This window comes from Coregonus clupeaformis, chromosome 23 (genome assembly GCF_020615455.1).
Source record: "Coregonus clupeaformis isolate EN_2021a chromosome 23, ASM2061545v1, whole genome shotgun sequence".
In the NCBI taxonomy this organism is placed as follows: Eukaryota; Metazoa; Chordata; class Actinopteri; order Salmoniformes; family Salmonidae; genus Coregonus; species Coregonus clupeaformis.
The window spans coordinates 37,614,876-37,639,730 of NC_059214.1; the positions used below are offsets into that span (position 1 = coordinate 37,614,876).

The window sequence follows — 24,855 nt, forward strand, 5'->3', positions numbered from 1 at the left end:
AGAAGAACACAGAGAGAAACTTCATTGATCATCTCTACTTAACACCCTCTTCACATCTCCCCTTCATCCTCCCTTTCCTTTAAAGCAGCCATTTCCTCCATTGATTTAAATGGCCTGTCTCTCCCCACTACTCTCCTCTCCACTCCTCTCTCCGCACAGTGCTGATTTAAATAGCCAGGATGAGTGGGTGTTTTGTACAGATTTCAAGACACTGTTGGGAGTTATTTTGGCTCACATGCCAGATACAACCCTACAAAGACAAAGAGGCTGGGATACTGGGAGGGCAGGGCAGCAGGCAGGGATGGGAGGGAGGGAGAGGGGAAGGGGCGCAGAGTGAGAAGAAAGTTACATAATTAACACGTTTTTTTAGCAGTGGAGTCTTTTTGTGGTCTTTTGAAGTGGGGCATGTGCCCGGCACTGTGCTAGGCGCTCTGATCTGTAGCTCTGGCTTTCCGCTTGGCGCTCTGCTAGCCTCTCCACCCTATTCTCTAATGCACTACTGTTGACCAGGCCCCGTAGGGCCACTATACTATGTTATTCTGGAGATGGCCTGCCACAAGGACCCCTGACGAAGCACCTGTAGTTTAGGTGTCCATCTCTAAGCCTGAGGCTGCGAGCAAAGCAATCATTTGATGTGTCTGTGTGTCCCTAAACTCTTCCTCCTCAGTTCAGACTATCAGAAATCCTTCCAGCCAAAGCAGTAGAGCAAATACGGTCTCACCTGGAGAGAACAATAAAACAAGATGAAGATGACAAGGAACGTCTTTAATCAGATGAGTCACCTTCAGGAGCACAGCAGCAGTGGAAACGTTTCACTACTATTCACTGCCTTCAAGTCTCACAAGCATAAAGTAGACATTAATATACAGTATAGCTCCATGGCAGTCAGTCATACAGTAGTACTTGTCCCTTCATATATCAATACCAGAGTGTGAGAGTCTGTTATCGTTCGACTTGTTCCTACCCCAGATTACATCCATAACATGTTTCCCAGTGGGCGCTGCCTTGGAATTGATCTGACACATACTATGGTTAACTCTGTGTATGCTGTTCCAGATAACTTTGTGGTGGACCACAGCTCCTGTGTGAGGGCTTGTCCCAGCAACAAGATGGAAGTAGAAGATGACCGCATTAAGATGTGCATCGCCTGCACTGATATCTGTCCAAAAGGTATCCTAATCCTGCACTGTCCTGGACCTTATCCCACTGTCATTCACATCCAGTATGTTCATCTGGTTGATTGGATGTAGTTGTGGTTGTGCTGTGGTTGTGCTGTGTTTGTGCTGTGGTTGTGGTTGTGTATGAGTATCGCTTACCCACTGCTCCAACCTCTCCAACCTCTGTGTGTGAGTGTACTGGACGTATTTTGAAATGCTTGGAATAAAGTAGAACACCTGTTTCCTTTGAACATTTGTGGACATTTTGACCAAGTAATATTTTCTCCTTCTTCATCTTCTTGTCTGTTTTAGCCTGTGACGGTATAGGTACAGCCAGTCTGCAGTCAGCCCAGACCGTGGACTCCAGCAACATAGACAAGTTCACCAACTGTACCAAAATCAATGGAAACCTGGTCTTCCTCATCACTGGCATTAAAGGGTGAGAGCAGAACACACACACATTCACCAATACACACACACGCACTCACGCATGCATGCACATACACACACACACACAAACCAAGTACACTATTATACAAAAGTATGTGGACACCCCTTCAAATTAGTGGATTTCAGCCACACCCATTGCTGACAGGTGTATAAAACTGAGCACACAGACATGCAATCTCCATAGACAAACATTGGCAGTAGAATGGCCTTACTGAAGAGCTCAGTGACTTTCAACGTGGCACTGTTATAGGATGCCACCTTTCCAACAAGACAGTTTGTCAAATTTCTGCCCTACTAGAGCTGCCCCGGTCAACTGTAAGTACTGTTATTATGAAGTGGAAACGTTTAGGAGCAACAATGGCTCAGCCACGAAGTGGTAGACCACACAAGCTCACAGAATGGAGCCGCCAAGTGCTGAAGCGTGTAGCACGTAAAAATAGTCTATCCTCGGTTGCAACACTCACTACTGAGTTCCAAAATGCCTCTGGAAGCAACATCAGCACAATAACTAATGAAATGGGTTTTCATGGCCAAGCAGCCTCACACAAGCCTAATAACACCACGCACAATGCCAAGCGTCGGCTGTAGTGGTGTAAAGCTCGCCGCCATTGGACTCTGGAGCAGTGGAAACGCGTTCTCTGTAGTGATGAATCACGCTTCACCATCTGGCAGTCCGACAAACTAATCTGGGTTTGGTGGATGCCAGGAGAACGCTACCTGCCCCAATGCATAGTGCAAACTGTAAAGTTTGGTGGAGGAGGAATAATGGTCTGGGGTTGTTTTTCATGATTAGGCTGTTATAGCAGCAAAGGGGGGACCAACTCCATATTAATGCCCATGATTTTGGAATGAGATGTTCGACGAGCAGGTGTCCACATACGTTTGGTAATGTAGTGTACCTTCTGTTCCCAAAAACACAACGACCCCTCGATTTCAGAGGATTTCAGAGTTTCCTGTAACGACACATAAGCCATGGCCCTTGCAAAGCCATGGAAACAGCTACTTCTACAGTGCCATCAGAAAGTATTGACTTTTTAAACATTTTGTTGTGTTACAGCCTGAATTTAAAAAAAATTGTGTCACTGGCCTACACACAATAGCCCATAATGTCAAAGTGGAATTATGTTTTTAGAATTTTTTACAAGTTAATTTAAAATGAAATCTGAAATATCTTGAGTAAAAATCTGCTTAACAAGTCACATAATACGTTGCATGGACTCACTCTGTGTGCAATAATAGTGTTTAACATGATTTGTGAATGACTACCTCATTTGTGTAGCCCACACACAATTATCTGTAAGGTCGAGCAGTGAATTTCAAACACAGATTGAACCACAAAGACCAGGGAGGTTTTCCAATGCTTCGCAAAGAAGGGAACCTCTTGATATATGTGTAAAGAAAACATGGAATATCTCTTTGAGTATGGTGAAGTTATTAATTACACTTTGGATGGTATGTCAATACACCCAGTCACTACAAAGATACAGGCGTCCTTCCTAACTCAGTTGCCGGAGAGGAAGGAAACCGCTCAGGGATTTCACCATGAGGCCAATGGTGACATTAAAACAGTTACAGATATTAATGGCTGTGATAGAAAAAAACTGAGGATGGATTAACAACATTGTTGTTACTCCACAATACTAACCTAAATGACAGAGTGAAAACAAGTAAGACTGTACAGAATAAAATACTCATCCTGTTTGCAATAGGGGACTAAAGTAAAATAAATTAACTTCATGTCCTGAATACAAAGTGTTATGTTTAGGGAAAATCCAACACAACACTGAGTACCACTCTTCAAATTTTAAAGCATGGTGGTGGCTTTATCATGTTATGGGGACATTTTTAGGAATAAAAGATACGGAATAGCACAGGCAAAATCCTAGAGGAAAACATGGTTGTCTGCTTTCCAACAGACACTGGGAGACAAATGCACCTTTCAGCAGGACAATAACCTAAAACACAAGGCCAAATATACATTGGAGTTGCTTACCAAGAAGACAGTGAATGTTGGCCAAGTTTCAGTTTTGACTTAAATCGGTTTGAAATTCTATGGCAAGACTTGAACATGTCTGTCTAGCAATGATCAACAACCAATTTGACAGAGCTTGAAGAATTAAAAAAAGAGTAATGTGTAAATCCAGGTGTGCAAAGCTTTTAGATACTTACCCAGAAAGACTCACAGCTGTAATCCCTGTCAAAGGTGATTCTAACATGTATTGACTCAGGGGTGTAAATACTTGTATTGTAAATGAGATATTCTGTATTTTATTTTCAATACATTTGCAAACAAATCTAAAAACATATTTTCACTTTGTCATAATGGGGTTTAGTACTTTGTTGTATTGTGTGTAGATTGGTGAGGAAGAAAATCAATTTAATCAATTTTGAATTCAGGCTGTAACACAACAAAATGTGGAAAAATTAAAGGGGTATGAATACTTTCTGAAGGCACTGAAGGTCTCAGAGTGGGTGATGTCAACAATGGATTCTACTAGCGCACATATACAGTGAGCGAAAAAAGTATTTGATCCCCTGCTGATTTTGTATGTTTGCCCACTGACAAAGACATGATCAGTCTATCATTTTGATGGTAGGTTTATTTGAACAGTGAGAGACAGAATAACAACAAAAAAATCCAGAAAAACTCATTTCAAAAATGTTATAAATTGATTTGCATTTTAATGAGGGAAATAAGTATTTGACCCTTCTGCAAAACATGACATAGTACTTGGTGGCAAAACCCTTGTTGGCAATCACAGAGGTCAGACGTTTCTTGTAGTTGGCCACCAGGTTTGCACACATCTCAGGAGGGATTTTGTTCCACTCCTCTTTGCAGATCTTCTCCAAGTCATTATGGTTTCGAGGCTGATGTTTAGCAATTTGAACCTTCAACTCCCTCCACAAATTTTCTATGGGATTAAGGTCTGGAGACTGGCTAGGCCACTCCAGCACCTTAATGTGCTTCTTCTTGAGCCACTCCTTTGTTGCCTTGGCCGTGTGTTTTGGGTCATTGTCATGCTGGAATACTCATCCACGACCCATTTTCAATGCCCTGGCTGAGGGAAGGAGGTTCTTACCCAAGATTTGACGGTACATGGCCCCGTCCATCATCCCTGTGATGCGGTGAAGTTGTCCTGTCCCCTTAGCAGAAAAACACCCCCAAAGCATAATGTACCCACCTCCATGTTTGACGGTGGTGATGGTGTTCTTGGGGTCATAGGCAGCATTCCTCCTCCTCCAAACACGGCGAGTTGAGTTGATGCCAAAGAGCTCGATTTTGGTCTCATCTGACCACAACACTTTCACCCAGTTCTCCTCTGAATCATTCAGATGTTCATTGGCAAACTTCAGACGGCCCTGTATATGTGCTTTCTTGAGCAGGGGGACCTTGCGGGCGCTGCAGGATTTCAGTCCTTCACGGCGTAGTGTGTTACCAATTGTTTTCTTGGTGACTATGGTCCCAGCTGCCTTGAGATCATTGACAAGATCCTCCCGTGTAGTTCTGGGCTGATTCCTCACCGTTCTCATGATCATTGCAACTCCACGGGGTGAGATCTTGCATGGAGCCCCAGGCCGAGGGAGATTGACAGTTATTTTGTGTTTCTTCCATTTGCGAATAATCGCACCAACTGTTGTCACCTTCTCACCAAGCTGCTTGGCGATGGTCTTGTAGCCCATTCCAGCCTTGTGTAGCTCTACAATCTTGTCCCTGACATCCTTGGAGAGCTCTTTGGTCTTGTTCATGGTGGAGAGTTTGGAATCTGATTGATTGATTGCTTCTGTGGACAGGTGTCTTTTATACAGGTAACAAGCTGAGATTAGGAGCACTCCCATTAAGAGTGTGCTCCTAATCTCAGATCGTTACCTGTATAAAAGACACCTGGGAGCCAGAAATCTTTCTGATTGAGAGGGGGTCAAATACTTATTTCCCTCATTAAAATGCAAATCAATTTATAACATTTTTGACATGCGTTTTTCTGGATTTTTTTGTTGTTATTCTGTCTCTCACTGTTCAAATAAACCTACCATTAAAATTATAGACTGATAATTTCTTTGTCAGTGGGCAAACGTACAAAATCAGCAGGGGATCAAATACTTTTTTCCCTCACTGTAGCTATCCAGCTAGACATTCCACATTGGCTACATAAACTCCAGGGTGTTTGTGGTCAGTTCCATTTCAATTCACTCAATTCAGGAAGTCAAATTTGTAAGTCGCTCTGGATAAGAGCGTCTGCTAAATGACTTAAATGTAAATGTAAATAAACTGAAAGCTTACTTGCCAAAATTGACTGAATTGACATGGAACTGACCTCAAACCTGCTAACCAGGTAAATGGAGAGACTCCCTCAGGTACTTAGTAATAACCGCACATATAATGGCTTCAGTGCCTAAGAGTACACAGTTCCTTACTGGTATAGCACAGTATATACTATGGTAAAGTATAGGCACAGTGTAGCATGCAGCAGTGTATAGAGTATAATTTCCTTGTTACGGGGTCAGTATGTTCATTGTTATTCCATCTGCAATCCAGGCTCATGTCAGCCCTGCAATACAGAAGAAACAGTGGTTATGTGTGTGACGTGACAGCTTTCTGTTTATATTCCAAATGTTTTGTCTCTCTTTCACTATTTCTCTCTCTCTCTCTCTCTCGCTCTCTCTCTCTCTCTCTCTCTCTCTCTCTCTCTCTCTCTCTCTCTCTCTCTCTCTCTCTCTCTCTCTCTCTCTCTCTCTCTCTCTCTCTCTCTCTCTCTCTCTCTCTCTCTCTCTCTCTCTCTCTCTCTCTCTCTCTCTCTCTCTCTCTCTCTCTCTCTCTCTCTCTCTCTCTCTCTCTTCATCTTTCTCTCTCTCTCTCTTCATTTGTCTCTCTCTCTTTCTCTCTCTCTCTCTCTCTCTCTCTCTCTCTCTCTCTCTCTCTCTCTCTCTCTCTCTCTCTCTCTCTCTCTCTCTCTCTCTCTCTCTCTCTCTCTCTCTCTCTCTCTCTCTCTCTCTCTCTCTCTCTCTATCTTTCTCTCCCTCTCTTTCTCTCTCTCTCTCTCTCTCTCTCTCTCTCTCTCTCTCTCTCTCTCTCTCTCTCTCTCTCTCTCTCTCTCTCTCTCTCTCTCTCTCTCTCTCTCTCTCTCTCTCTCTCTCTCTCTCATCCCCCTTTCTCCCCCTCACAGGGATGTGTACCACAACATTGAGGCTCTGGATCCAGAGAAACTGAATGTGTTTCGGACTGTTAGGGAGATTACAGGTGAGAAACATTATCCAACAATTAATCAGAATAAATTATTAATTTTAACATTTATTTTACCTTTATTTATACAGGTAAGTCAATTGATAAGAACAAAGATCCAATGAAAATGAAAGAATAATTTCTGATACCATGTCATTCTTCTCTTTTCATGCTTGGTTGAATATGCACTGAGTGTACAAAACTTTAGGAACACCTTCCTAATATTGAGTTGCACCACCTTTTGCCCTCAGAACAGACTCAATTCGTCGGGGCATGGACTCTACAAGGTGTCGAACGCATTCCACAGGGATGCTGGCCCATGTTGACTCCAATGCTTCCCACAGTTGTGTCAAGTTGGCTGGATGTCCTAACCTGTCTCTTCCCCTTCATCTACACTGATTGTAGTGGATTTAACAAGTGACATCAATAAGAGATCATAGCTTTCACCTGGTCAGTTTATGTCATGGAAAGAGCAGGTGTTCTTAATGTTTTGTATACTCAATGTAGGCCTACTGGTCAGCCCCTATCCAAGCATCTTTAAATTATTCTTTATCATTTGGTTTTCCCATTTGGTTTTGCATTGTGTCTCTTCTCTTGCACTTTCACTCAGTACAGAGGGGGCTTGTGTGTGTTTGCTGGTGCCCACCAGAGACTGTAGACCAAAGACAGACAGGCTGAATGAGTATGATGAATATTAGATGAGGGTCTTCCTATCTCCTCCATCTCTTCCCTCTCCCATGGGGACCTAGAACTCCCAGTTTCAAAGTTTCACAGTTTCACAGCTCTACGTGTGTGTGTGTGCATGCGTGTGTGAGTGTGTGAGTGTATGTGTGTGTAAAAATCCATGTAGAGTGAATCCCCCTTCCCCTTTCCCCTATCCTCCTCAGCCTGATCTCATAGTTTCACTTCTGAATTTGCCGTAATTTGATGAACTTCGATTTTTGACCCGTTAATTACGCGTGGTTACAGGGTTAAAACAGAAACAACTCAAAAGGTTAAGTTTAGCTATTCATTGTGAGTGGTTAAGGTTAGGGCTATGGTTTGGGGAAGGCTTAAAACAAAAATAATTTAAAACAATGAGCTGTTTCCACTAAGTATCATCAAGTACGCTCCCTGCTTGCTAGATAATTGTGAACTGACATGGTCAGTGGTCTAAGCAGTGTGCTCTGGCTCTGAGCTTCATGAGTTCCAGTGCTGTGCCATTGTTTTGTTCGTTTGTTTTTGGTAAGCGCCCGACGAAGGCATATATCGACGTCCTCAGGACCTTTTCAAACGTCCGAAATCGACGTCTCTTTCTTGTGACCAGACTGATCCAACCCTCTTTTCATCTGCTACACTATCACCCACACCCTCATCCCTTCATTCCTGTGACAGGAGGTGAGCTGGTACAGCCAGTGTGTGCCTCCCAAACTTTTATAAAGTAGTGCACTATATAGGGAATAGACTGCCATTTGGATTGCAACCAGTGAGACAGGAGCTGCCTCTGCTCTGTAGCCCCGTGGCCATGCATGCATGACACCCCGTGTCACCTGTCACCTCTAAGAGCTGTCAGTGTTGTGACTCCTCCACCAAGCCATCAACCCCGTCACACACACACACACACATACATACACACACACACAGACACACACACACACAGGCATCGATGTACACAGACACACACACACACAGACACACACACACACACAGGCATTGATGCACACAGACACACACACAGACACACACACACACACAGGCATTGATGCACACAGACACACACACACACAGACAGGCATTGATGCACACACACACACGCACACACAAACACGTCTCTGAATGCTATAGCTCTCAGATGGACAGTCAGTCTAGGAGGCAACCATCTCACCCTACATTTATTTTCCTGCGAAGTATTCTTCCAAAACACAGCCCTTGTTCTTTTCTACTTCCAAGAGGTCAGGGCAGGCCTATCCATAGAGTACAGTCAGTGGGCCATCCACTGAAGCATAAGTGAGGTTCCCAGTGCATGGATTTGACTGTAATCATCAACGTTTTCAATCTCTTAACCTTTGGACTGTTGCCTGTGGCCCTCCTCTCTGTGAGGCAATACTGGGTAATTTGCTTTTCGCATGGATGCGCCAGTATTGTGGCTCTCAGTGAACCTAAATCAACACTCTACTCTACTCTACTCTAGCGGCTCTTGCCTGCTTCTAGCCTGCTCCTGACTCTATCCTTTCAGCAGGCTGCCCACAGCCCAGAGAGAGAGAGACAGAGAGAGAGGGGGTCGGGGGGAGATAGAGAGAAGAATGACAGAAAGAGAGAGATGTCACGCCCTGGCCTATATAACTCTAGCTAGTTTGGTCAGGGTGGCCGGGTGTGGTTCCCAATCAGAGGCAGCTGTCGCTCGTTGTCTCTGATTGGGGATCATACTTAGGCAGCCAGTTTTCCTGCCTGTGTTGTGGGTTTTTGTTTGTGTTCGGTTAGTGTGGCTTGTTAGTGTTAGCCTTCCGACGTCACGTTTCGTTTATTGTTTTGACATCGCTGACCGCATACACGTCGCGTGACAGAAAAACCCACCACCAATGGACCAAGCAGCGTGCCCAGGAGGAGCAGAGAGGATCAAATCAAATCAAATCAAATTTTATTGGTCACATGCACCGAATACAACAGGTTCAGACATCACAGTGAAATGCTTACTTACAGCCCTTAACCAACAGTGCATTTATTTTTAACAAAAAAGTAAAAATAAAACAACAACAAAAAAAGTGTTGAGAAAAAAAAGAGCAGAAGTAAAATAAAATAACAGTAGGGAGGCTATATATACAGGGGGGTACCGTTGCAGAGTCAATGTGCGGGGGCACCGGCTAGTTGAGGTAGTTGAGGTAATATGTACATGTGGGTAGAGTTAAAGTGACTATGCATAAATAATTAACAGAGTAGCAGCAGCGTAAAAAGGATGGGGTGGGGGGGCAGTGCAAATAGTCCGGGTAGCCATGATTAGCTGTTCAGGAGACTTATGGCTTGGGGGTAGAAGCTGTTGAGAAGTCTTTTGGACCTAGACTTGGCACTCCGGTACCGCTTGCCGTGCGGTAGCAGAGAGAACAGTCTATGACTAGGGTGGCTGGAGTCTTTGACAATTTTGAGGGCCTTCCTCTGACACCGCCTGGTATAGAGGTCCTGGATGGCAGGAAGCTTGGCCCCAGTGATGTACTGGGCCGTACGCACTACCCTCTGTAGTGCCTTGCGGTCGGAGGCCAAGCAGTTGCCATACCAGGCGGTGATGCAACCAGTCAGGATGCTCTCGATGGTGCAGCTGTAGAATTTTTGGAGGATCTGAGGACCCATGCCAAATCTTTTCAGTCTCCTGAGGGGGAATAGGCTTTGTCGTGCCCTCTTCACGACTGTCTTGGTGTGTTTGGACCATGATAGTTCGTTGGTGATGTGGACACCAAGGAACTTGAAGCTCTCAACCTGTTCCACTACAGCCCCGTCGATGAGAATGGGGGCGTGCTCAGTCCTCTTTTTTTTCCTGTAGTCCACAATCATCTCCTTTGTCTTTGTCACGTTGAGGGAGAGGTTGTTGTCCTGGCACCACACGGCCAGGTCTCTGACCTCCTCCCTATAGGCTGTCTCATCGTTGTCGGTGATCAGGCCTACCACTGTTGTGTCGTCGGCAAACTTAATGATGGTGTTGGAGTCGTGCCTGGCCATGCAGTCATGGGTGAACAGAGAGTACAGGAGGGGACTGAGCACGCACCCCTGAGGGGCCCCCGTGTTGAGGATCAGTGTGGCAGATGTGTTGTTACCTACCCTTACCATGGATGGACCTGGCGGGAAATAAGAGAGGATCTGGCAAGGCAGATGGAGGCCCTGAAAGGTATCAGGGTGGAGAGACAGCCCCAATAAAAAAAATTGGGGGGCTAAAAGGGTGGTCGGGGAGCGACAGAGAGGAGCCTCGACCACTGCACTCGTGGGGGCTCAAGGAGGAGTCCTCACTGGAGGAGGACGGGGCGCGGAGTGTAAAGGACGAAGACAGTCATAGACCTCCAGCGCCGGTTCCCAGTCCGGTACGCCCCGTACCTGCTCTCCGCACCAAGCCAGTGGTGCGTGTTCCCAGTCTGGCCCGGCCTGTTCCTGCTCCCCGCACCAAGCCAGTGGTGCGTGTTCCCAGTCTGGCCCGGCCTGTCCCTGCTCCCCGCACCAAGCCAGTGGTGCGTGTTCCCAGTCTGGCCCGGCCTGTCCCTGCTCCCCGCACCAAGCCAGTGGTGCGTGTTCCCAGTCCGGCCCGGCCTGTTCTGCTCCTCGCACCAAGCCAGTCGTTCCAGTCCGAAGCCAATTGTGCGCGTCGCCAGTCTGGCCCGGCCTGTTCCTGCTCGCACCAAGCCAGTGGTGCGCGCAGTCTCCGCTCCTCGCAAGCCAGTGGTGCGCCGCCAGTCCGGCCCGGTCTGTTCCTGCTCCTCGCACCAAGTCAGTGGTGCGCGTCGCCAGTCCGGCCCGGTCTGTTCCTGCTCCTCGTACCAAGCCAGTGGTGAGCGTCGCCAGTCCGGCCCGGCCTGTTCCTGCTCGTCGCACCAAGCCAGTTGGGCGCGTCGCCAGTCCGGCACGGCCCGTGCCCGTTCCACCGGTGCCTGGTTCGGCACCGGTCAGCGGCTCCACTCCGGAGCCAGAGCAGTCCGCTCCACCGGTGCCTGATCCAGCTCCGGTCAGCGGCTCCACGCTGGAGCCAGAGCAGTCCGCTCCACCGGTGCCTGATCCAGCTCCGGTCAGCGGCTCCACTCCGGAGCCAGAGCCGCCACCGAGGCTGGAAGCCCACCCGGACCCTCCCCTATTCAGTCAAGTTTGTGCGGCCGGAGTCCGCACCTTTGGGGGGGGGTACTGTCACGCCCTAGCCTATATAACTCTAGCTAGTTTGGTCAGGGTGTGAATAATCTATGTTTGTATTTCTATGTTTGGCCGGGTGTGGTTCCCAATCAGAGGCAGCTGTCGCTCGTTGTCTCTGATTGGGGATCATACTTAGGCAGCCAGTTTTCCTGCCTGTGTTGTGGGTTTTTGTTTGTGTTCGGTTAGTGTGGCTTGTTAGTGTTAGCCTTCCGACGTCACGTTTCGTTTATTGTTTTGTAGAGTGTTTATTAAGTTTAAATAAACATGTATGCATATCACGCTGCGCCTTGGTCTGTCCCATCTATGAACGAACGTGACAAGAGATGAGAAAGAGACGAGTGTGGAGAGGGAGAAGAATTAGAAAGAGAGGATAATAAACTGAGAGGCTAGAATAAGGAGGACAACACATAAAGAGAGACCTGAACTCCCTCTAGACTTCAGTCAAGCAGGATGCAGGAGCCCATTGGGGCCTGTTGTACCCTGTCTTACCTATTGATTAATGGCTAATGCCGCTTTTAGCCTAATGCTGTTAGCACAGGGAGGCATGAAGCTACTCATCAGGCCCTCGTTAGCACCATTAGCAAAATGAAGCGATGAAGCGCCCTCCACCTCTCCTCTCTTCCCACCTCTCCTCTCCATCTCTCTTCTCAGAAAAAAACTAACATATGCCTGTTAACAGATGCCTCTTAAGGAGAGGTGTAAAGAGAGAGAGAGAGAGAGAGAGAGAGAGAGAGAGAGAGAGAGAGAGAGAGAGAGAGAGTGAGAAAGAGAGAGAGAGAGAGAGCGAGAGAGCGACCATCATAGAGGTGTAGAGATGAGGAGGAGGAGGAAGAGGAAGAGGAAGAGGAAGAGGAGGAAATAGTTGTCAAAAGTAATGCACCATATAGGGAATAGGTTGTCATTGGGATGCAACCCTATCAGTTAAAGGCCCTGAACTTCAGTTCACACTGCTGCTTCTGTTGTTGCTTTGACAAAGAGTTCAGCTACTATGACAGCAGAGGACATGTTTCCCTCTATGTCACTGAATGTGCCCTTCATCCATAACTAACACTCATCTTATACAATACAATATTCAATTGATTTTATAAGTCTCTGTATAGTGATTTGTTTATGTCTCAAATAGTATATTTATATTTATCATTTTTATTGGAGGTTGCGTCCATGAATGCTAATGGCATGGAAAGCAGGTTGTGATGCATTCATTCATTTACGTTTGATTCAGGTTCATCTTATACACTGTAAAACCAAGTGTTTACGATCTGAACACATAACTAAACACTTTTCTGTAACACTTTTTAAACTTGTCAAGGCATTTAGAATTTCAATGAAAATGTGTCACAGTGTTTAGATTGTAAACACCAGAACATGTTTATTCACTGTGACACTTTTTAAACACATGAACATGTTTATTCAGCACAAGGCATTTAGGTTTAAACACTAACCACTGGGGGTGTTGTTTTAACACTATAGGGTGTAAAGCTGTATTTGCATATTTCTCAGCATGCCTTTCAAGTGAATGTGAGAGATACCCACCCATGACTGTTTTGGTTAGTGATAGAGACATGGTTGTTGCGTTCAATAATTTATATTCTTGAAGCCTTCACCAAGTGACTGCCTAAGTGAATGTGTTTCAATTAAAAGTAAATGTAAATGCATAAGGCCTTTAGTTAGGGCCTAGTTATCCTTGACATTGTAGTCTTGAAATCCTGGCTCATGGGCCACATCAGACCTGCAAGTCACAATGCACTAGTTTGTGAAGTGATTAGTAATTCCTATTGGAATCTAGCCAGAGGGAGGATATCCAACAATTGAAATATTTTATCATCTACAACCTGCACTCAGAATGATTACTATGGTGAAGGACTAGACAAACAAGACTACCTAAACCATCTAAACTGGAACAACAATCTCAGTAACGAATGCAATAAATCCAACCCCTTACAGATTTGATTAGTTTAAAATGTTTTTGTTATTTATCTTTGTATAGCATAAGATCAATTAATCAATCAATCAGGAAACATAGATATAAAAAAAACACATTCAAAAAAATCTACCTGCAACAAAGCATGCTGGGAAATATGAGAATGTGGCCCCTCCCATGTCTTTTCACTCTGAGAGAGTTAACTGAAAAATTGTCACTCATCACAGTCGAGTGACAACAACACCACTACCTGTAGATTGAAAATATTTATTGAAACAAATGTCCTGTTCAATTGTGCTGAAATGTAGGTAAGGTGAAAGACATTCCTAACACTGATCTGAATAAAAGTCACATCAATTTCGAATGACTAAATGCACTCTAAACAGGACGATCGGAAAGTAAACACTAGTGTTTAAAATCTGAATATATATCTGATATACAGTGGGGAGAACAAATATTTGATACACTGCCGATTTTGCAGGTTTTCCTACTTACAAAGCATGTAGAGGTCTGTAAAAAATCCAGAAAATCACATTGTATGATTTTTAAGTAATTCATTTGCATTTTATTGCATGACATAAGTATTTGATACATCAGAAAAGCAGAACTTAATATTTGGTACAGAAACCTTTGTTTGCAATTACAGAGATCATACGTTTCCTGTAGGTCTTGACCAGGTTTGCACACACTGAGCAGGGATTTTGGCCCACTCCTCCATACAGACCTTCTCCAGATCCTTCAGGTTTCGGGGCTGTCGCTGGGCAATATGGACTTTCAGCTCCCTGCAAAGATGTTCTATTGGGTTCAGGTCTGGAGACTGGCTAGGCCACTCCAGGACCTTGAGATGCTTCTTACGGAGCCACTCCTTAGTTGCCCTGGCTGTGTGTTTCGGGTCGTTGTCATGCTGGAAGACCCAGCCACGACCCATCTTCAATGCTCTTACTGAGGGAAGGAGGTTGTTGGCCAAGATCTCACGATACATGGCCCCATCCATCCTCCCCTCAATACGGTGCAGTCGTCCTGTCCCCTTTGTAGAAAAGCATCCCCAAAGAATGAAGTTTCCATCTCCATGCTTCACGGTTGGGATGGTGTTCTTGGGGTTGTACTCATCCTTCTTCTTCCTCCAAACACAGCGAGTGGAGTTTAGACCAAAAAGCTCTATTTTTGTCTCATCAGACCACATGACCTTCTCCCATTCCTCCTCTGGATCATCCAGATGGTCAGTGGCAAACTTCAGATGGGCCTGGACATGCGCTGGCTTGAGCAGGGGGACCTTGCGTGCGCTGCAGGATTTTAATCCATGACGGCGTAGTGTGTTACAAATGTTTTCTTTGAGACTGTGGTCCCAGCTCTCTTCAGGTCATTGACCAGGTCCTGTCGTGTAGTTCTGGGCTGATCCCTCACCTTCCTCATGATCATTGATGCCCCATGAGGTGAGATCTTGCATGGAGCCCCAGACCGAGGGTGATTGACCGTCATCTTGAACTTCTTCCATTTTCTTCCAGTTGTTGCCTTCTCACCAAGCTGCTTGCCTATTGTCCTGTAGCCCATCCCAGCCTTGTGCAGGTCTACAATTTTATCCCTGATGTCCTTACACAGCTCTCTGGTCTTGGCCATTGTGGAGAGGTTGGAGTCTGTTTGATTGAGTGTGTGGACAGGTGTCTTTTATACAGGTAACGAGTTCAAACAGGTGCAGTTAATACAGGTAATGAGTGGAGAACAGGAGGGCTTCTTAAAGAAAAACTAACAGGTCTGTGAGAGCCGGAATTCTTATTGGTTGGTAGGTGATCAAATACTTATGTCATTCAATAAAATGCAAATTAATTACTTAAAAATCATACAATGGGATTTTCTGGATTTTTGTTTTAGATTCCGTCTCTCACAGTTGAAGTGTACCTATGATAAAAATTACAGACCTCTACATGCTTTGTAAGTAGGAAAACCTGCAAAATCGGCAGTGTATCAAATACTTGTTCTCCCTACTGTATGTATTCACCCCCTTTGCTATGAAGCCCCTAAATAAGATCTGGTGCAACCAATTACCTTCAGAAGTCACATAATTAGTTAAATAAAGTCCACTTGTGTGCAATCTAAGTGTCACTTGATCTCATTATATATACACCTGTTCTGAAAGGCCCCAGAGTCTGCAACATCACTAAGCAAGGGGCACCACCAAGCAAGCAGCACCATGAAGACCAAGGAGCTCTCCAAATAGGTCAGGGACAAAGTTGTGGAGAAGTACAGATCAGGGCTGGGTTATAAAAAAATATCAGAAACTTTTAACATCCCACGGAGCACAATTAAATCCATTATTAAAAAATGTAAAGAATATGGCATCAAAACAAACCTGCCATGAGAGGGCTGCCCACCAAAACTCACGGACCAGGCAAGGAGGGCATTAATCAGAGAGGCAACAAAGAGACCAAAGATAACCCTGAAGGAGCTGCAAAGCCCCACAGCGGAGATTGGAGTATCTGTCCATAGGACCACTTTAAACCGTACACTCCACAGAGCTGGGCTTTACGGAAGAGTGGCCAGAAAAAAATAAGCAAACATGTTTGGTGTTCACTAAAAGGCATGTGGGAGACTCCCCAAACATATGGAAGAAGGTACTCTTGTTAGATGAGACTAAAATTGAGCTTTTTGGCCATCAAGGAAAATGCTATGTCTGGCGCAAACCCAACACCTCTCATCACCCCGAGAACACCATCCCCACAGTGAAGCATGGTGGTGGCAGCATCATGTTGTGGGGATGTTTTTCATCGGCAGGGACTGGGAAACTGGTCAGAATTGAAGGAATGATGGATGGCGCTAAATAAAGGGAAATTCTTGAGGAAAACCTGTTTCAGTCTTCCAGAGAATTAAGACTGGGACGGAGGTTCACCTTCCAGCAGGACAATGACCCTAAGCATACTGCTAAAGCAACACTTGAGTGGTTTAAGGGGAAACATTGAAATGTCTTGGAATGGCCTAGTCAAAGCCCAGACCTCAACCCAATTGAGAATCTGTGGTATGACTTAAAGATTGCTGTACACCAACGGAATCCATCCAACTTGAAGGAGCTGGAGCAATTTTATCTTGAAGAATGGGAAAAAATCCCAGTGGCTAGATGTGCCAAGCTTATAGAGACATACCCCAAGAGACTTGCAACTGTAATTGCTGCAAAAAGTGTCTCTACAAAGTATTGCCTTTAGGGAAGGTGAATAGTTATGCACGCTCAAGTTTTCTGATTTTTTGTCTTATTTCTTGTTTGTTTCACAATAAAACATATTTTGCATCTTCAAAGTGGTAGCCATGTTGTGTAAATCAAATGATACAAACGCCCCAAAAATCCATTTAAATTCTAGGTTGTAAGGCAACAAAATAGGAAAAATGCCAAGGGGGGTGAATACTTTCGCAAGCCACTGTAGATGGCTGCTGACTGTGTCTGAGATGGCAACCTATTCCCTAGATAGTGCACTACTTTTAACCAGAGCCTTATGGGCCCTGATTAGGGTTGCAAAGCTACCGGTAACTGGTAATTTATACTTCAATAACTTGTAATAATAATATAATAGGATGGCAACTGCAGCGGATAGCAGCCGTCTTACGGGCTTCTGTGTGTTATTTTAAGCTGATCTTAACTTTTTTGTACATAATGTCTCCTCCATCATTTCCTATGACCGAAAACAGCTTATGACATCAGAATAGTAATCATTAACCTCGATTTGGATGAACATTTCAACTTCAAAGACCAGGCCCTAATCCTTGAAAGAGGAAGCGTCATCGAAAGAGAGGGCGGCAAAAGAGAGGTAGGCGAGGCAGCATCCAGACGAGACTACGTCGGCAAGCAAATAGATCGCCATTGCCCTCTGTTCTGTTGGCGAACGTGCAGTCACTGGAGAACAAACTAGATGAGTTCCGTTAGAGACTATCCTATCAATGGGACCTGAAAAACTGAAATATCCTACGTTTCTCAGAGTCGTGGCTGAACGAGACATGTTTTTTCTATTCATCGTCAAGACCGGATGGCAGACATGGATAAGATGAAGGGAGTAGGTATGTGTCTCTTTGTTAACCACAGCAGGTGTGCGATCTCTAATGTTAAGGAAGTCTCAAGTTTTTGCTTGTAACTCATGATAAGCTGCAGGCCATACTATTTACCAAGAGAGTTTTCATATATATTTTTCGTAGCTGTCTATTTACCACCACAAACCGATGCTGGCACTAAGACCACACTCAACAAGCTGTATAGGGCCATAAACAAACAAGAAAATGCACATTCAGAGGCAGCATTTCTCATGGACGGTGATTTTAACGCAGGAAAACTGAAATCCGTTTTTACCAAATTTTTACCAGCATGTCACCTGTGCAACTAGAGGTGACAAAACTCTAGATAACCTTTACTCCACATACTAAAACGCATACAAGGCCCTCCCTCGCCCTGTCCTCCTGCTTCCTACTTACAAGTAAGAACTCAAACAGGAAGTACCAGTGACACACTCAATACGGAAGTTGTCCGATGAAGCGGATGATAAGCTGTTTCGCTAGCACAGTCTGGAATATGTTCCGGGATTCATCCGATAACATTGAGGATGATAAGTGCATTGACGATATCGTCCCCACAGTGACCTTACGTACATACCCCAACCAGAAGCTATGGATTACAGGCAACATCTGCACTGAGCTAAAGGCTAGAGCTGCCGCTTTCAAGGAGTGGGACATCCCGCTACGTCCTCTGACGAGCCATCATACAGGCAAAGGGTCCATACAGGACTAAGATCGAATCCTACTACGCCGGCTCTGAAGCTCAGCGGATGTGGCAGGGCTTTTCTAAACTATCACGGATTAAAAAGGGAAACCCAGCCGCGAGCTGCCCAGCGACGCAAGCCTACCAGATGAGCTAATTACCTTCTATGCTCGCTTCGAGGCAAGCAACACTGAACCATGCATGAGAGCACCAGCTGTTCCGGATGATTGTGTGATCTCGCTCTCCGCAGCCAATGTGAGTAAGACATTTAAACAGGTTAACATTCGCAAGGTGGCGGTGCCAGACGGAATACCAGGACGCATACTCAAGAGCATGCGCTGACCAGCTGGCAAGTGTCTTCACTGACATTTTCAACCTATCCCTGACACGCGCTGTAATAGCAACTTGTTTCAAGCAGAAACAAGAACGCCAAGGTAACCTGCCTAAATGACTATCGTCCCTTAGCACTCACATCTATAGCCATGAAATGCTTTGAAAGGCTGGTCATGGCTCACATCAACACCATCATCCCAGACACCCTGTACCCACTCCAATTCGCATACCGCCCCAACAGATCCACAGATGACACAATCTCTATTGCACTCCACTCTGCCCTCACCCACCTGGACAAAAGGAATACCTATGTAAGAATGCTGTTTATTTACTACAGCTCAGCATTCAACACCATGGTCCCCTCCAAGCTCAGCACCAAGCTCAGGACCCTGGGACTGAACACCTCCCTCTTCAACTGGATCCTGGACTTCCTGACAGGTAGGCAACAACACATCTGAGAGTAGGCAATAACAGGGTAGGCAACAACACATCTGGCACGCTGTTCACCCACGACTGCGTGGCCGCGCACGACCCCAACACCATCATCAAGTTTGCTGACGACACAATGGTGGTAGGACTGATCACCTATGACGATGAAGCAGCCTATAGGTGCCAGGACAACAACCTCTCCCTCAACGTCAGCAAGACAAAGGAGCTGATCGTGGACTATAGGAAAGGGGGGGGCGAGCACGCCCCCATCCACATTGATGGGGCTGTAGTGGAGTGGGTCGAGAGCTTCAATTTCCTTGGTGTCCACATCACTAAGGAATGAACATGGTCCATACACACCCACACAGTTATGAAGAGGGCACGACAGCACCTCTTCCCCCTCAGGAGGCTGAATGGATTTGGCATCCTCAAAAAGTTATACAGCTGCACCATAGAGAGCATCTTGACCTGCTGCATCACTGCTTGTGCGGCAACTGCAAGGCACCCGACCACAAGGCGCTACAGAGGGTGGTGAGTACGGCCTAGTACATCACTGGGGCCAAGCTTCCTGCCATCCAGGACCTCTATACCAGGCGGTGTCAGAGGAAGGCCCAAAATAATTGTCAAAGACTCCAGCCACCGAAGCCATAGACTGTTCTCTCTGCTACCGCATGGCAAGCGATAACAGTGCACCAAGTCTGGAACCAACAAGACCCTGAACAGCTACCCCCAAGCCATAAGACTGTTAAACAAGAATGCTAAATAGCTAATCAAATGGCTACCCGGACTACCTGCATTTTGCCCTGGATCTCTTGCACTGACTCTATGCATACACACTGGACTCTACCCACACACTCACACTGACACCCCAACACACACTGACACACCCCAACACACACATACACTTTTTTGAACTAACTTTCCTGCACTGGCTCTATGCACACACACTGGACTCTACTCACACACTCACACATACTTGCACCCCAACACACACATACTGTACACATACACTACATTATGCCCACACACACATAACACGAGCACACATGCATACTGACACCACACATACACTCACTCACACACACACGCCAACACAAACTCACACACACATACACACTTTCACACTCACCACATACACTGCTGCTACTGTCTATTAATATCCTGTTGCCTAGTCAGTTTACCCCTACCTACAGTGCCTTCAGAAAAGATTCATACCCCTTGACTTATTCCACACTTTGTTGTGTTACATCCTGACTTCTAATAGGATTAAATAAATAAAAAGCTCACCCATCTACACACAATACCCCATAATGACATAGTGAAAACATGTTTTTAGAAATGTTTGCAAATGTGTTGAAAATAAAAGACAGAAATATCTCATTTACATAAATATTCACACCCCTGAGTCAATACATGGTAGAAGCACCTTTGGCAGCGATTACAGCTGTGAGTCTTTCTGGGTAAGTCTTCTAAGAGCTTTGCACACCTGGATTGTGCAATATTTAAAAATTATTCAAGTTCTGTCAAGTTAGTTGTTGATCATTGCTAGACAGCCATTTTCAAGTCTTGCCATAGATTTTAAAACCGATTTAAGTCAAAACTGTAACTAGGCCACTCAGGAACATTCAATGTCGTCTTGGGAAGCATCTCCAGTGTATATTTGGCCTTGTGTTTTAGGTTATTGTCCTGCTGAAAGGTGAATTTGTCTCCCAGTGTCTGTTGGAAACAGACTGAACCAGGTTTTCCTCTACGATTTTGCCTGTGCTTAGCTCTATTCCGTTTCTTTTTATCCTAAAAACCTCCCTAGTGCTTGCTGATTTGCCCCAAACATAACGCTTTGTATTCAGGACTTAAAGTTAATTTCTTTGCCACATTTGTTACAGTTTTACTTTAGTGCCCTATTGCAAACAGGATGCATGTTTTTGAAATATTGTATTCTGTACAGGCTTCCTTCTTTTCACTCTGTCATTTAGGTTAGTATTGTGGAGTAACTACAATGTTGTTAATCCATTCTCAGTTTTCTTCTATCACAGCCATGAAACTCTGTAACTGTTTTAATGTCACCAATGGCCTCATTGTGAAATCCCTGAGCGGTTTCCTTCCTCTCCGGCAACTGAGTTAGGAAGGACGCATGTATCTTTGTAGTGACTGGGTGTATTGATACACCATCCAAAGTGTAATTAATAACTTCACCATGCTCGAAGGGATATTCAATGTTTTTTTTTACCCATATACCAATAGGTTCCATTCTTTGTAAAGCATTGGAAAACCTGCCTGGTCTTTGGGGTTGAATCTGTGTTTGAAATTCACTGCTCGACCTTACAGATAATTGTGTGTGGGCTACACAAATGAGATAGTCATTCAAAAAATCATATTAAACACTATTATTGCACACGGAGTGAGTCCATGCAACTTATTATGTGACTTGTTAAGCACATTCTTATTACTGAATTTATTTAGGCTTGCCATAACAAAGGGGTTAAATACTTATTGACTTAGTCTCCTGTAGCTCAGTTGGTAGAGCATGGCGCTTGCAACACCAGGGTTGTGGGTTCGTTTCCCACTGGGGGCCAGTATGAAAATGTATGCAATCACTAACTGTAAGTCGCTCTGGATAAGAGTGTCTACTAAAATGTAAATGTACATTTCAGCTTTCCATTTTTAATTAATTTGTTTTTAAAAAATAAAATAAAAAATAATAAACATAATTCCACTTTAACATTATGTGTATTGTGTTTAGGCCAGTGACACAAAATCTCAAATTAATCCATTTTAAATTCAGGCTGTAACACAACAAAATGTGTAAAAAGTCAAGGGGTGTGAATACTTTCTGAAGGCACTGTATAAATCAAATCAAATCAAATCAAATTTTATTGGCCACATGCGCCGAATACAACAGGTGCAGACATTACAGTGAAATGCTTACTTACAGCCCTTAACCAACATTGCATTTATTTTTAACAAAAAAGTTAAAATAAAACAACAACAAAAAAAGTGTTGAGAAAAAATTGAGCAGAAGTAAAATAAAATAACAGTAGGTAGGCTATATATACAGGGGGGTACCGGTGCAGAGTCAATGTGCGGGGGCACCGGCTAGTTGAGGTAGTTGAAGTAATATGTACATGTGGGTAGAGTTAAAGTGACTATGCATAAATAATTAACAGAGTAGCAGCAGCGTAAAATAATGGGGTGGGGGGGGCAGTGCAAATAGTCCGGGTAGCCATGATTAGCTGTTCAGGAGTCTTATGGCTTGGGGGTAGAAGCTGTTGAGACGTCTTTTGGACCTAGACTTGGCACTCCGGTACCGCTTGCCGTGCGGTAGCAGAGAGAACAGTCTATGACTAGGGTGGCTGGAGTCTTTGACAATTTTGAGGGCCTTCCTCTGACACCGCCTGGTATAGAGGTCCTGGATGGCAGGAAGCTTGGCCCCAGTGATGTACTGGGCCGTACGCACTACCCTCTGTAGTGCCTTGGGTCGGAGGCCAAGCAGTTGCCATACCAGGCGGTGATGCAACCAGTCAGGATGCTCTCGATGGTGCAGCTGTAAAAAATTTTGAGGATCTGAGGACCCATGCCAAATCTTTTCAGTCTCCTGAGGGGGAATAGGCTTTGTCGTGCCCTCTTCACGACTGTCTTGGTGTGTTTGGACCATGATAGTTCGTTGGTGATGTGGACACCAAGGAACTTGAAGCTCTCAACCTGTTCCACTACAGCCCCGTCGATGAGAATGGGGGCGTGCTCAGTCCTCTTTTTTTTCCTGTAGTCCACAATCATCTCCTTTGTCTTGGTCACGTTGAGGGAGAGGTTGTTGTCCTGGCACCACACGGCCAGGTCTCTGACCTCCTCCCTATAGGCTGTCTCATCGTTGTCGGTGATCAGGCCTACCACTGTTGTGTCGTCGGCAAACTTAATGATGGTGTTGGAGTCGTGCCTGGCCATGCAGTCATGGGTGAACAGGGAGTACAGGAGGGGACTGAGCACGCACCCCTGAGGGGCCCCCATGTGTTGTTACCTACCCTTACCACCTGGGGGCGGCCCGTCAGGAAGTCCAGGATCCAGTTGCAGAGGGAGGTGTTTAGTCCCAGGATCCTTAGCTTAGTGATGAGCTTTGAGGGCACTATGGTGTTGAATGCTGAGCTGTAGTCAATGAATAGCATTCTCACGTAGGTGTTCCTCTTGTCCAGGTGGGAAAGGGCAGTGTGGAGTGCAATAGAGATTGCATCATCTGTGGATCTGTTGGTGCGGTATGCAAATTGGAGTGGGTCTAGGGTTTCTGGGATAATGCTGTTGATGTGAGCCATGACCAGCCTTTCAAAGCACTTCGGTAGTCATTTAGGCAGGTTATCTTAGAGTCCTTGGGCACGGGGACTATGGTGGTCTGCTTGAAACATGTTGGTATTACAGACTCAGTCAGGGACATGTTGAAAATGTCAGTGAAGACACTTGCCAGTTGGTCAGCACATGCTTGGAGTACACGTCCTGGTAATCCGTCTGGCCCTGCGGCCTTGTGAATGTTGACCTGCTTAAAAGTCTTACTCACATCGGCTACGGAGAGCGTGATCACATAGTCATCCGGAACAGCTGGTGCTCTCATGCATGCTTCAGTGTTGCTTGCCTCGAAGCAAGCATAGAAGTGGTTTAGCTCGTCTGGTAGGCTTGTGTCACTGGGCAGCTCGCGGCTGTGCTTCCCTTTGTAGTCTGTAATAGTTTTCAAGCCCTGCCACATCCGACGAGCGTCAGAGCCAGTGTAGTACGATTCAATCTTAGTCCTGTATTGACTCTTTGCCTGTTTGATGGTTCGTCGGAGGGCATAGCGGGATTTCTTATAAGCGTCTGGGTTAGAGTCCCGCTCCTTGAAAGCGGCAGCTCTACCCTTTAGCTCAGTGCGGATGTTTCCTGTAATCCATGGCATCTGGTTGGGGTATGTACGTACGGTCACTGTGGGGACGACATCATCGATGCACTTATTGATGAAGCCAGTGACTGATGTGGTGTACTCCTCAATGCTATCTGAAGAATCCCGGAACATGTTCCAGTCTGTGCTAGCAAAACAGTCCTGTAGTTTAGCTTCTGCGTCATCTGACCACTTTTTTATTGACCGAGTCACTGGTGCTTCCTGCTTTAGTTTTTGCTTATAAGCAGGAATCAGGAGGATAGAGTTATGGTCAGATTTGCCAAATGGAGGGCGAGGGAGAGCTTTGTATGCGTCTCTGTGTGTGGAGTAAAGGTGGTCTAGAGTTTTTTTTCCCCTCTGGTTGCACATTTAACATGCTGGTAGAAATTAGGTAGAACGGATTTAAGTTTCCCTGCATTAAAGTCCCCGGCCACTAGGAGCGCTGCATCTGGATGAGCGTTTTCCTGTTGATTTATGGCCTTATACAGCTCATTCAGTGCAATCTTAATGCCAGCATTGGTTTGTGGTGGTAAATAGACAGCTATGAAAAATATAGATGAAAACTCTCTTGGTAAATAGTGTGGTCTACAGCTTATCATAAGATACTCTACCTCAGGCGAGCAAAACCTCGAGACTTCCTTTGTATTTGATTTTGTGCACCAGCTGTTGTTTACAAATATACACAGACCGCCACCCCTTGTCTTACCGGAGTCAGCCATTCTATTCTGCCGATGTAGCGTATAGCCCGCTAGCTGTATGTTATCCATGTCGTTGTTCAGCCACGACTCGGTGAAACATAAGATATTACAGTTTTTATTGTCCCGTTGGTAGGATAACCGTAATCTTAGGTCATCCAATTTGTTCTCC

At 45.2% G+C, this 24,855-nt stretch overlaps 1 protein-coding gene across 1 annotated transcript in view; it reads left to right on the top strand.

The window, feature by feature from the left end:
- Positions 1–24,855, top strand: part of LOC121536997 (receptor tyrosine-protein kinase erbB-4-like) — a 132,208-nt gene that overhangs the window by 2,784 nt on the left and 104,569 nt on the right. The window contains exons 2-4 of the mRNA XM_041844702.2: positions 1,057–1,170; positions 1,470–1,596; positions 6,770–6,843. Coding sequence (XP_041700636.2) covers positions 1,110–1,170; positions 1,470–1,596; positions 6,770–6,843 — 262 coding nt within the window. The 5' untranslated portion in view covers positions 1,057–1,109. The remainder of the gene's footprint in view (positions 1–1,056; positions 1,171–1,469; positions 1,597–6,769; positions 6,844–24,855) is intronic.